Source organism: Salvelinus alpinus, chromosome 14, assembly GCF_045679555.1.
Source record: "Salvelinus alpinus chromosome 14, SLU_Salpinus.1, whole genome shotgun sequence".
NCBI classification, from domain to species: Eukaryota; Metazoa; Chordata; class Actinopteri; order Salmoniformes; family Salmonidae; genus Salvelinus; species Salvelinus alpinus.
Genome location: NC_092099.1, coordinates 30,758,613 through 30,773,119, shown reverse-complemented (window position 1 = coordinate 30,773,119; position 14,507 = coordinate 30,758,613). Strand labels below are relative to the sequence as shown.

Genomic DNA, 14,507 nt, shown 5'->3' with positions numbered 1-14,507 from the left:
ATAATAAGGCTGTAACAGAATGTGGAAAAAGTCAAGCGGCCTGAATACTTCCGAAGGCACTGTATGTATGGATCATATTCAGACATTATTTTCAGTACGACAATGCTTATGGGAGGAAGAAATAGTATATTTGAAGAAAGAAAAAATATTTGAGTTAGGCCGGTTCGATTTGACATTTAAAGGTACAGTAAAGCCTAGCATTATTATCGAAACAACGATGTTGACATGACAGGCTTCTTAAGTGTTATTTAAATTCCTTAGTTAATTACTATTATTTTCCTGTCAACCCATTCACTGTAGGCTACAATACACTTATCTGACATATACCCTAGATCATTGAACTATCATAGTCACATGATACACACTCGCCTCATCAACATCCTATCTTAATGAACCTGAGCACCATTTTAGCAGCACACCCATCCCATCCCCAAAAATGAAGACACGTCATCATCTGAAAGCTTGAATAGGTCTTTATTGCTCTTATTATTCATCTCAACATGAAGGAGTCAACATATACCATTTGGCCACAGTTCCCTGAATTGGCATGTAAGTCTGCTACAGGCCAGAGTGTCATAGAGAGTCACATGCTCTGGGGTTCCAGTACCTAAAGCTCATTGTTGCAACATGTGTTTCCTCCCATTCACATACAGTACAGTACAGTCACTAAGGCAAAACATCAACATCACATCAGGCCACAGTTCTTGTTCTCCATTCCCCAGATTCCATTTTGGCTTGAAATGACCCATGTTGACCTGTGAAGAAAGCAGCATCATAATTCAGAAACATAAGTTAACCCTCAATTATTTTGCCAATTGCTTTGGTCCCTGACAGAATACAGAATACCCGAATCCCAACCTTATTTTTGTGGATAATTTTTTTTTAACAATCATTTGTAAGACATTTATTATATTTAACAGTTTTATTGTAGCACAAATTATGTTGGATTTAAAGCACAGCAGTGATGAATATGAAAATAAATTATACTTGACATTGGAAAGTTTGACACATTAAAATCTATTTGTTTTGCTTGAATTGTAGGCCCTGGATGCAGACTGGCCAAATTAAACAAACAGTTAGCAGTCAAATAGAATAAGAAGTCAACCAGTCAGACCAATGACATAAAACCAATTATGATCCAAATTCCAAAATGACCAAAAAATGTCCATGGTGGAAGAAATTCAACCCAGTACTATATCCAAAACCCAGCACATATACATACACTGTCTTCAAACTGAACCTCACGTCATCAAAGGGTGATTCATTATACAAAAGGTGAACGGTACCGTACAGCCTATATCCAGTGACGGTGAGGAAAACCACCCAAACAATTTCCCTAAAATGTCTTAATGCTGATTTTTAAAAATACATCACAAATAATTCCAAAATCACCTCTTTAAAAAATCAGGACATGGAAAAATAAATGTTTAACTGAACATGGTTCAGACTATCATCGGATGTGTTTAATAAAGTAGAGGCATTTACTCCTCTGCCCACCCCCGGCACACAGTGCCCTGCAGCTCCTGAGAAGGCTCTTCTTTTAGAAAGGTGCTAGACGTCAAGTCTTGGGTGGCGGTTTTATTCGGCCACAATGTCACATGCTCACTCAGCTCAAAACTAATATGCCAACCAACTCAGGGGAACAGAAAAGAACACTGCTATTCAGTGACTTGCCATGTAATACTACTGTGTGAATGGACATGGTTTCTTATATGTAAAAAAACAAAAAACAAACATATTTTAACCTTTTGGCTGTTGTCATGTTGAGAAACTGGTTCCAGAGAGTAAGTATTGTCTTTGTCAAGTGAGCAGTGTTCCACTGATCCTCTGAAGGGATAGGCTTAGTTTAATGAGAGAGCTGAGAACTACGGTACAAAAACATGTTAAGTGAAAGATCATGACCATCAATAGGGGCTGATGGGGAAGAAAAAATTCTCTGCTTCCCCATAAAGCTGACCCCCACAGTCACACTCACATGACTGTGACCTGAGTTAGATTGTGACCAGCCAATGAGAAAACACACTTTCAGATCAGTGATAATAAAACAACAACCAATATTTTCTGTCTTATCTGTCTGTTGATCACCAATCACAGTACAGTAGTTGGAAGAAATTGCATTTGATGCCTTTTCTTTCCCTAATAATTCTTAACACACAACATTTCCCAAAATATATTTTAGAACATTAACAAATGTGACCAATTACGGCACATAAATCTCAAAATATTTTTGTATACATATTCTCATATAAAACAATGATCTGGTTTAAGTTAATAGGATACAATTTGTATCAACGAGGAGAGGGATTCTCTTGGCCACTAAAGTTTGTAGTGGTCAGGTTACCTTGGCAACACACGTCCAGTGTTTTGGACTGTAATGGGTAGATGTAGTCCCTGCTGTGTGTGAGCAAGGCATTTCCCAACACGGTGTCATTGCCTAACTATTTCTATTCACTGAGCGATTGTGGCAACTTACAATGGATTCTAAGCCAGGAGGTAGAGGCTAGAATTACCTTGTCCACAGAGTTAAGTACATAGACAGTTACAGTACAGCACCATCTGTCTGTCTGGATGGTTACACCTGATGTCTTCTCTTGTAATGAAACCCTAGCAACAGAAACCCCCTTCAACTAAAATAATCTCACACATAACAAAAAGGACAAAGGGACAATAATAAATTAACACATTCATATGTTTAAATAAAAACGTTAAGATAAACACCTGCACCTGCACTAGTTTGCATATCCTTAAGAACCATCTGATTTCAATGGCCAGAATGGTTGTTGGAGGACAAAAAAGTGGTTAAAAAAAGAAAGCGAAAATCAATATCGCAATCTCTCAAGCTGTGAAGTAAGCTTCAGAGCTCTCCCCAGAGAGGAACTAGCTCCTGTCTGTTAGAGTAAACAATGCTCTGGGGTTTTCACATGGACTTTACCAGGCCTTTAACAGCTGGAGTTCCTGCGCTTCACTTCTCTAAAGGGGAATTTCATCAAATATTTCAACAACGCTATTCAATTCACCACCTGCTTTTATGAATCGTTAATGAACAAATTACAGGGATACAACTAAATCAGTGTAGATTAGATTTATGAATTTGCTTTGTCTTTTAGTTTGAAATGTTTGGAAGTAACATGTTTATGACAACAAACAATACCTTCGATTTGGAATCCCAGAATTCACCCCGTGTTGACACCTCAGGATTTTTCCTAAATCTGAAGCACCCTGAAGCATTGAACCCCCCTATGATATGATTGGCAAAAATGTAACATGTTGATAAAAAAAAAGCAACGAAAAGTGTCATAACAAAATATAAAGACAATAAAAATAATTTAAAACATACAAAATAAATACATTTAAGCAACACATGCCATTCAAAGAGTCTCCTGAAATAACGCTGACACACATGTTCACTCCTACCCACACACCATAAACAATCCTGACCTTAAGTGCTTGAGGTGGTCTCATACCGCACAACAGTAAAGGACAACAATAAGGTAGCTCGGATTTTCCTTAAAAAATATAATTCGATGTAAAAAATAAAACATCTCCCCCTGCATCGTAGATGTATTGGGTGGACTATAGAGTTGGGTACGCCACTTCTTTCCTCTACTACAGTAGTGTCAGTACTCAGTAGCGAGCCTGGGACTTCTCAGCCAGGATGGCTGCAGCCAGCTGCTGGGCGTCCATCACGTGGGGGTTCCTCTCCATCACCACCTTCACCAGCTCTGGAGGAAAGATGTTACATAGGTTGACAAACACCTTATCCCTCACGTCCTGGCATCTTCCCCCCTGGTGCTGGGGATCCATGGAGGGGTGGGGTGGAGGATGGGAGGAGGAAGGGGGTTGAGGATGGGGCGAGTGTGTCCCCCTGGGCCAGGAAGAGTGCCAGGGTTGTTTGTGGCCCTCAGGCTGGGACTGGAAGTTGAAGGCCTCGTAGCAGGGCTGGAGGAGCTGCTGGTAGTGGGGGTCCCAGCTGGCCAGCCGCTGCTCCTGTCCCATCCCAGGGTAGGTCCTCCTGGGGCGGACAGGGGAGTGCTCGTAAAGCCGGGAGTTCTGGAGGCTGTTGTTTTCCTGCCAGGTGGAGCCCCCCAGGTTATGCCCCAGAGTTGAGCTGTGAGAGTGGCAGTGGGGGCTGGAGGTCTGGGGTGGAGGTTGGGGAGGGTAGTCCTCAGAACAGCCAGAGCTGCTCCCCACAGATGGGTGCTGAAGATGGGGAGAAAGGTAGGTAAGATGGGCCTTGAAGTGGTGAAGGGAGGAGGGATGATCCTCCAAGCTGAAAACCTGTGGCCTCCCCATGCTCTGAGCTAGGGGGTAGCTATGGTGGGAGCCTCCATGTGGGTGCAGGGTCAGACCAGGGGGCGGGTGGTTGGTGTGGTGTGGGTAGTGGCTGGAGCAGTGATGGTGGTCGTGATGGGGGTGGTGGCATTTGAGGCCATCCTCCAGCAGGGGGTCAGGGGAGAAGGAGTCAGAGCTCATGCTGCCCTCGCTGCTGCAGTCAGATGCCAGCAAGCCCGTCCGTAGGTCAGTTGGGAACAGCCGCTCGGGGCTCCGTGGCACCACCAGGTTTAGGCTGGAGTACGCCCTCATTAGGGAGTTGTAGCCCAGCTTTGGGGACTCACAGGTGGGATATGACTCAGAGTGACCAAGCCCCAACAGCCCTGGAGCTTTGCAGGAGCCGTTCCTCCCTGCGTTGTGGTCCCTCCAATCCTGCAGAGAGAAGCCTTGGCTGGAAGGAGGACCCCCAGGGGCAGGGACCAGGAGGTTGTTGCTACAGCTGCTGCTACTGCTGCTGCTACTACCTCTGCGGGCCTCTGCTTTGGTCCTCCCGCCCAGCCGCTCCTCCAGGAGGTCGTTGTAGGAGGGGGTGCACAGCCCGGGGTCCGACCGCCTCTTTGGGGCGGCTCGGTGGGGTTCTGGGAGCCCGTCTGCACTGGAGCTGCTGGACATGCTGTGGCTCTTCACCAGCAGAGCAGAGCCCAGGATCTTGGAGGAAGAGGTGGAGGAGGAAGAGGAGTTCTTGGCACTGGCACGCAGCTCGTCGGCCACAGAGCGCTGGGGCTGACTGCCTCTCTCAGGGTGGTAGAATTTACACTTGTGGCCGTAAGTGCACTTCTTCCCTTTAGAGAATACAGGGTGGTTAACTCTCAATCATGAGACAAGCCAGAGGAGGCTGGATGAATAATGTATAAGAGGATGGCTAGGTGTTACCATAGGGGCAGGGCTGCTTCCTGTGTTCTGGGATCACTTGTCTCTTCCTCAGGAAGTTCTCCAGACTGGGACCATGGCGACCCAGAGGATCATCAGGAGGCATGAACCTGGACACACAACCACATACCAGACACACAGTCAGATAACCACTCAACATCCACATATCAATCCCCGGGGAAAAACAACTCCAGATACTAATAGTTATAGGCTTGGTGGGACCTTACTTGTCATTGACGAATGAGTACATGAGCAGCCGCTCGTCAATTAACTTCTTCCACTCTGTCTTCTCATTGGCCAGGTCCCGGTAGTTGTCGTTAGAGACGATGATGCCGTCAGACTCGTAGGCCAGCTTGACGATGAAGCGGTCGTCATAGCAGACCACCCGGCGGCCCTGGACCCGACGAGACGGAGTGAACACCAGGATCTTGTCTTTCTCCAGACGTCGCAATATCTCCTGGTCTAGAGAGAGAAGAGAGGGGGGGAACAGGAAGAAAGGGCGAGAGACAGATAGAGAGAGACGGGGCATGCATTTTGCCGGCAGAAATATTCTCTGACACCTGCAGTGTATTTGAATTTGGAGATCTGGGTAAGGGTAAGACATGTAAAACCAATGAATTCATGAGCCAAGCCCTCCAGCATTTAAGGTGTGTGTGTGTCTCTTCTTAACAATATTTAAAACCAGGCTCTACTTTTGCCTTTAGAAAAGATTAATGTAATTTCCACCAATATGAAAATCAGACATGATATCGGTTAAATGTTAAACAAGTATATACAGTCTAGAGTGGCAACAGGGTTGTTCTTGAATTGAGTTGTCATTTGCGTCACACGCCTTTGCAACCATGAAAAACACTTAAAAATTACAAAGAGTTTCTCATCATACATGTTTTTGTTTATATTGAATGTAATACAAGTCTTTATACTGCAGAACATTTGATTAATTGTTTAAAGTTCTTAGGGCAAGCAAATTGGCTTGTTTCAGTAGTAATGAGTAGAGTTGTAGTGACATGTTTTGGAAATGTTTAGATATCTATCTATAATTTTGAATGTAAACGAAAAGAAAGTACCCACTGGTCAAAAACTGTTTCGATCAAGAGTTTCCACGTCATTTCAACCCCAAACTTTTATGGGATGACATTGAATCAACGTGGAAAACTGATTGAATTTGCAAAAGACATCAGCATAAGAGAATTTCGTGTTTTTTTCACCCAGCTTTCAACCTAAATCCAATTACAGGGTGACATTTTGGTTGATTTCACGTTGAATTCACGTTAGTTGACAACTCAACAAAATGTAAATCAAAACTACAGTAGACGTTGAACTGATGTCTGTGCCCAGTAGGTAAGTACTAGAAAGTCAACGACTATAACATGTGTACCTAAGTGTTACAGATTGCAAGCTAGAAATGCAAAAGTCATTTCAGATTGAGCCAACATACCTGTAGACCTATGCAGTGTTTACTGCATGCAGCATATCGTGGGAACATTGCCTTTAAATTTCAATTAAGCTGTGATGCTGAACTTCCACCATACAGATCGAATAGAGCCATGCATTTTATGTCATTGGTGTTAGTAATTACAAAGACAAGGACCTTCAGCGTTCCCTCCAGTGGCAAACTGTTATTGGGGTCTATATTTAGGAGGAAAAAAAATCTAATTAGCCGGGTTGCTGAGCACCGAATTACAAAAAAAACTGTAAATGTAATCCGTTACATTACCAACAAAAAATATTGTATGTCAGATTACAGATACTTTTTAAAAACTATTACTTCTAGGATTACTTTTAAATTTAGAAAGGATGTTTGCCCAAAGAATATTTAACTCCTTTCTGTTTTCTTAATGACATTCAAATCAGCATTGAAAAAAGGCACAAGTTTTGTTCCGGCTGAGCAAGTCTGACCACAAGTCAGAGACCACTATGCAGGGCTGGAACCAGAACAAATCAGTTGGACGGGCCTTTGATTTCTATAGGTGGGCACGTTTCTTTCACGGGACCTCCTATGTACGCTTGCATGTTCACAATTTTTTTAATGGGTGTTATAGTATTTGTATTTGTATTTATTAAGGATCCCCATTCCTGGGGTCCAGCAACATTAATGCAGCTAAATACAATTTAAAATATTATAATGACATTACGTTTCATAACACTTTACCCAATACATTTAGTGTGTATCCTCAGGCACTCCACTATCATATATTTACAATACAACATCCATGTGTACATGTGTGTATAGTATGTGTCTTATCATGTGTATGTGTGTCTGCGCCTGTGTGTGTCTTTTCACAGTCCCCGCTGTTCCATAAGATGCATTTTTATCTTTTTTTTTAGTAAAGACCATAGGCAGCTCGTGAGTTTCAAGTTTGGGGAAGCTTACAATTTATCCTAACATTTCAGCAGATTTGCGTGCCAGCTATGATTATTTATTATTATATGCACATTTTCGTGGAACAATTTCATTATAGAAATATTGTTTTTGTTTCTCAACATCATTATCACGTGGTTAATCCTAAAAATCCGAAGTAAAGCGATAAAAATGTAAAAGTTAAAATGTAACTAAGGTGAGAGCACCAGACTCTGCCATATGGACACATTGATGCACTGTGATCCGTTGGTGGCTAAAGAAATGAGCGCATAGAACTCAGAGAACTCAGAGCAGTAAGCCTAATACTTCTTCGTCAACAAAGTCAAATACATAAGCCTAAAGCCGACAAATAAAACCAGTAGAAAATTATTCACATTCATCCCTCTATTCCGCCTGTCTGCCTCCCTTTCTTTCTGTCTTGACTTGAGCTATTTATAGTGAAGTTCAACATTGTATCAAATCCTCAACTGGGTCAGCCCGAAGCTGTCACTAGCAAACATGCAACATTATATCAACTAGCCTATTCTGGGCCCTCAGAATTTCCAGCACCAGTGAGGTCGGGACAGACAGCTGTTTATTTATGACATTTCCACTGGATATATGGAATCATCAGATCATTATATTTAGCTCTATCACACCCGAGACTTGATAATTATTGAGGCCGGAAGTGTTGAAAAGATTTTTAAAGTACTGAGGAACTATCATTCGCAATGAATGTTAAAAATAACTGACTTTGTTGACTTACTGTGTGAGGTGAAGTCAAAATGACTGAGAAGCTCAACTTATTAGTGGTGGACGTGGTGAATTATAACAATCACAAATCAGACATTGCCAAATGGGAGCTTTCCTACTTTTGCACGCAGAAGGCCAGGTAGGCCTACTTCTGTGTGTGCTCAGGCGTGCTCAGACACATGTTCATTGCTCACATGGAGTACTACAAACAATAGACAATGAACAAACAAATTTACAAAACTCATAATGGTTCAACTTGTTTCTCACAATTGTGGCAGGTTGTGAACTCCGTGAACAACGTTTCCAGTCTGAGAATGAGAACGATAAATGACAGTAAATAATACATGCATTAACAGAAATTAATGTAACCAAATGATGGGGGATGAACGGTACGTTTATTAGACCTACTGGTGATATATGTAAGGGGAAATTGATAAAAATCAAAGGGCAAACAATTCACACAATGAATGCCCAAGAATTGGCAGGAGACAACTGAGTGCTTGCATTCTGGAGAGAGACACGCCAGATATTTACCACACACACCTCCCCTTCTTCTTGTTGCAACATTTTAAGTTATACTCCAGACACATTATCCTCACACATATTTTAGATACTTATCACTGAAAGCCGCAACTCAATCAGCTAGACTTATTGCCATGCACAACACCCAAATTGCGGGCCTCCCAAATATGCATAGGCCTACACACTTGTGATTTGAAACAATCCACAGCCAATTAAAAAATAAGCTAACGATCATCTGTGGCTAAATCATGCTCCCTAGTGAAGTTGAATTATATTATATTATTTAGATAGGAGTAATTATAGCCTATCATTTTTGTCATAACATCAATTTACTTTATGGGAATCCAGCATCCTAACAATGCACTGTGATCCTGCCAACTTTCATTTCCAATTTGCAAGAGGCTGAAACCAGAGATCTGTATATAATGACGAGATGATGTCTCCTCCCTAACAATTGGAGTCTTTGTACCAAAAGCGGAAGGCAGGCGACAAGCTTAAGTGTCCAAATTATGCCCATAGAAACGCATTGGGCTTACTCTGCACAGATTTTGGCGAGAGTGAGCCATCTCGTTTCGCCTCTTCCTCTCTACTGAAACTATGTCACCGGAGAAAGTATCCAAGCATGTGAAACAGCCCCCCTCTATATTTAGCCCATGTATCTCATGTTGTCTGGACAGAAATACACTGAACAAAAATATAAATACAACATGCAATCATTTCAAATATTTTACTGAGTTACAGTTCATAGAAGGAAATCAGTCAATTGAAATTAATAAATTAGGCCCTAATCTATGGATTTCACATGACTGGGCAGTGGCGCAGCCACTTGGGAGCCAGGCCAACCCACTGGGGAGCCAGGCCCAGTCAATTCAGAATGAGTCTTTCCCGACAACATTTATTACAGACAGAAATACTTGTGAGTTTCATCTCCGGGTGGCTGGTCTCAGATGATCTCGCAGGTAAATAAGCCATATGTGGAGGTCCTGGGCTGGCGTGGTTACATATGGTCTGCGGTTGTGAGGCCGGTTGGACTGCCAAATTCTCTAAAACGACGTTGGAAGCGGCATATGGTAGAAAAATTAACATTCAATTATTTGGCAACAGCTCTGTTGGACATTCCTGTACTCAGCATGCCAATTACACGCTCCCTTAAAAATTGAGACATCTGTGGCATTGTGTTGTGTGACAAAACTGCACATTAGATTGGCCTTTTATTGTACCCAGCACAAAGTGCCCCTGTGTAATGATCATGCCTCTTGACGCTAGGGGTCAGATTTGTATTTTTATTTTTTAAATAACGTTCCCAAGGTAAACTGACTATTTCTCAGGTCCAGATCTTAGAATATGCATATAATTTACAGATGAGGATAGAAAACACTCCAAAGTTTCCAAAACTGTCAAAATATTGTCTGTGAGTATAACAAAACTGATTCTGCAGGCGAAAACCTGAGGAAATCTAACCCGGAAGTGATTTTTTTTATTTTTTGTATCTGTATTTCCTGGCCCGTCTTTCTTCCATTTAAAGGGGTATCAACCAGATTCCTTTTCCAATGGCTTCCTCAGGCTGTGACCAGGCTTTAGACATAGTTTCAGGCTTTTATTTTGAAAAATGAGCGAGATTTTTCAAAACTAGTCAGGTGTCCTCTGAATAGTTCCTGCGCGCGAGAGGGGTAGCTCTCCATTTTCTTTCTCTCTTTTATTGAATAGGTTACGGTCCAGTTGAAATATTATCGATTATGTTTGTTAAAAACAACCTGAGGATTGATTATAACAAACATTTGACATGTTTCTACGAACATTACGGATACTTTTTGGAATTTTCGTCGAACAGAACGAGGCTTTGGTTTTCTGAATATAACGCGCAACCCAAATGGCGTTTTTTTGTTATAAAAGTAATATTTATCGAACAAAAATAACATTTGTTGTGTAACTGGGAGACTCGTGAGTGCAAACATCCGAAGATTATCAAAGGTAAGCGATTAATTTTATTGCTTTTCTGACTTTCGTGACCATGCTAATTTGGGGCTAGCTGTTGTAGCATTGATTGATACACTCACAAAAGCTTGGATTGCTTTCGCTGCAAAGCATATTTTCAAAATCTGACACGATAGGTGGATTAACAACAAGCTACGCTGTGTTTTGCTATATTTCACTTGTGATTGCATGATTATCAATATTGTTAGTAATATTTTGCGCCCTGCAATTCAGCGGTTGTTTAGGAAAATTATCCCACTAAAGGGATCCGTAGCGCAGAGAAGTTAATCAGCTTATTGATATGCCACACCTGTCAGGTGGACAGATTATCTTGGCCAAGGAGAAATGCTCACTAACAGGGATGTAAACATATCTGTGCACAAAATTTGAAAGAGATTAGCTTTTTCTGCGATCTTTTAGTTCAGCTCATGAAACATGGTACCAACACATTACATGTTGCATTTATATTTTTGTTCCGTATAGTATGACATGCCATACTGTTATGGTCCAGACAGCATCAGATACATGATCTACACATACTGAGAGAGAGGGCGCTGTCTCGCTCGCTCGGATGCTTTAACTGAGATTAATGCGTCTTCCTGTCTGCACACGTTTGAAGCGCGTAAAAATTGTCTGTTCTCGGTTGCAACACTGATTACCGTATTCCAAACTGCCTCTGGAAACAACTTCAGCACAGTAACTGTTCTTCGGGAGCTTCATGAAATGGGTTTCCATGGGCGAGCAGCTGCACACCAGCCTAAGTTTACCATGCGCAATATCAAGCGTCATCCGGAGTGGTGTAAAGCTCACCTCCATTGGGCTCTGGAGCAGTGGAAACACGTTCTCTGGAGTGATGAATCACGCTTCACCATTTGGGAGTCCGACGGACAAATCTGGGCTTGGCGGATGCCAGGCGAATGCTAGCTATCCGAATGCATAATGCCAACTGTAAAGTTTAGTAGAGGAGGAATATTGGTCTTGTGCAGTTTTTCATGGTTCGGGCTAGACCACTTAGAATCCAGTGAATGGAAATCTTAACACTACAGCATACAATGACATTCTAGAGGATTCTGTGCTTCCAACTTTGTGGCAACAGTTTGTGGAAGGCCCTTTCCTGTTTCATTGTGACAATGACTAGAAGGGAGGCAAAAAGGGAGGTCCATACAGAAATGTTTTTTCGAGATCAGTTTGGAAGAACTTGACTGGCCTGCACAGAGCCCTGACCTCAACGCCATAAAACACAGACTGCGAGCCAGGCCTAATCGCCCAACATCAGTGCCCAACATCAGTAATGCTTTTGTGGCTGAATGGAAGCAAGTCCCGGCAGCAATGTTCGAACATCCAGTGCAAAGCCTTCCCAGAAGAGTGGAGGCTGTTATAGTAGCAAAGGGGGGAACAACTCCATGTTAATGCCCATGATTTTGGAATGAGATGTTCGATGAGCAGGTGTTCACATACTTTTGGCCATGTGGTGTATCACAGGCCTATTATAGGCTACATAACACATTGGTATTGGTATTTGGTATTTTATTAGGATCCCCATATTAGGATCCCCATTAGCTGTTGCAAAAGCAGCAGCTACTCTTCATGGGGTCCACACAAAACATGAAACATGACATATTGTAATACAGAACATTAATAGACAACAGCTGAAAGACAGAACTACATAAAACAAAATTAAATGCAAAAGGCACAGCTAGCCTACATATCAATACACACACACAAACTAACTACTTCCGGCGCCGACAGAGATGGTCGCCTCGCTTCGCGTTCCTAGGAAACTATGCAGTATTTTGTTTTTTTACGTGTTATTTCTTACATTGGTACCCCAGGTAATCTTAGGTTTCATTACATACAGTCGGGAGGAACTACTGAATATAAGAGCAACTTATAGTCAACTCACTATCATTATGACCAGGAATATGACTCTCCCGAAGCGGATCCTGTGTTTTGCCTTCCACCCAGTACAATGGATCGGATCCCAGCCGGCGACCCTAAACAACGACGCCGTAAAAGGGGCAAACAAAGCGGTCTTCTGGTCAGGCTCCGGAGAAAGGCACACCGCGCTCAACTCCCTAGCATACTACTCGCCAATGTCCAGTCTCTTGACAACAAGGTTGATGAAATCCGAGCAAGGGTAGCATTCCAGAGAGACATCAGAGACTGTAACGTTCTTTGCTTCACGGAAACATGGCTCACTCGAGAGACGCTAACGGAGTCGGTGCAGCCAGCGGTTTCTTCACGCATCGCGCCGACAGAAACAAACATCTTTCTGGTACGAAGAGGGGCGGGGGGGTATGCCTTATGATTAACGAGACGTGGTGTGATCATAACAACATACAGGAACTCAAGTCATTCTGTTCACCTGACTTAGAATTCCTCACAATCAAATGTCGACCGCATTATCTACCAAGGGAATTCTCTTCAATTATAATCACAGCCGTATATATTCCCCCCCAAGCAGACACATCGATGGCCCTGAACGAACTTTATCTGACCCTCCAAACTCGTCATCAAGCTCGAGACCCTGGGTCTCGACCCCGCCCTGTGCAGCTGGGTACTGGACTTCCTGACGGGCCGCCCTCAGGTGGTGAGGGTAGGTAACAACATCTCCACCCTGCTGATCCTCAACACTGGGGCCCCACAAGGGTGCGTTCTAAGCCCTCTCCTGTACTCCCTGTTCACCCACGACTGTGTGGCCATGCACGCCTCCAACTCAATCATCAAGTTTGCGGACGACACTACAGTGGTAGGCTTGATTACCAACAACGACGAGACGGCCTACAGGGAGGAGGTGAGGGCCCTCGGAGTATGGTGTCAGGAAAATAACCTCACACTTGATTGTGGACTTCAGGAAACAGCAGAGGGAGCACCCCCCTATCCACATCAACGGGACAGTAGTGGAGGGGGTAGTTTTAAGTTCCTCGGCGTACACATCAAGGACAAACTGAATTGGTCCACCCACACAGACAGCGTTGTGAAGAAGGCGCAGCAGCGCCTCTTCAACCTCAGGAGGCTGAAGAAATTCGGCTTGTCACCAAAAGCACTCACAAACTAACTACTTCCGGCGCCGACAGAGATGGTCGCCTCGCTTCGCGTTCCTAGGAAACTATGCAGTATTTTGTTTTTTTACGTGTTATTTCTTACATTGGTACCCCAGGTAATCTTAGGTTTCATTACATACAGTCGGGAGGAACTACTGAATATAAGAGCAACTCCGCCCACAACCGTAAGGCTCTCCAGAGGGTAGTGAGGTCTGTACAATGCATCACCGGGGTTAAACTACCTGCCCTCCAGGAGACCTACACCACCCGATGTCACAGGAAAGCCATAAAGATCATCAAGGACAACAACCACCCGAGCCACTGCCTATTCACCCCGCTATCATCCAGAAGGCGAGGTCAGTACAGGTGCATCAAAGCAGGGACCGAGAGACTGAAAAACAGCTTATATCTCAAGGCCATCAGACTGTTAAACAGCCACCACTAACATTTAGTGGCTGCTGCCAACATACTGACTCAACTCCAGCCACTTTAATAATGGGAATTGATGGAAATTTATGTAAAAATATATCACTAGCCACTTTAAACAATGCCACTTAATATAATGTTTACATACCCTACATTACTCATCTCATATGTATATACTGTACTCTATATCATCTACTGCATCTTGCCATCTTTATGTAATACATGTATCACTAGCCACTTTAAAA

The 14,507-nt window shown here is 43.0% G+C and overlaps 1 protein-coding gene across 1 annotated transcript in view; it reads right to left on the bottom strand.

The window, feature by feature from the left end:
- Positions 1–457: 457 nt before the first annotated feature.
- Positions 458–14,507, bottom strand: part of LOC139538758 (probable ribonuclease ZC3H12C) — a 28,457-nt gene continuing 14,407 nt past the window's right edge. Inside the window, exons 4-6 of the mRNA XM_071341157.1 lie at positions 5,430–5,664; positions 5,206–5,312; positions 458–5,114 (exon numbers count right to left, since the gene is read on the bottom strand). Of these exons, the coding sequence (XP_071197258.1) occupies positions 3,625–5,114; positions 5,206–5,312; positions 5,430–5,664 (1,832 nt within the window). The 3' untranslated portion in view covers positions 458–3,624. The remainder of the gene's footprint in view (positions 5,115–5,205; positions 5,313–5,429; positions 5,665–14,507) is intronic.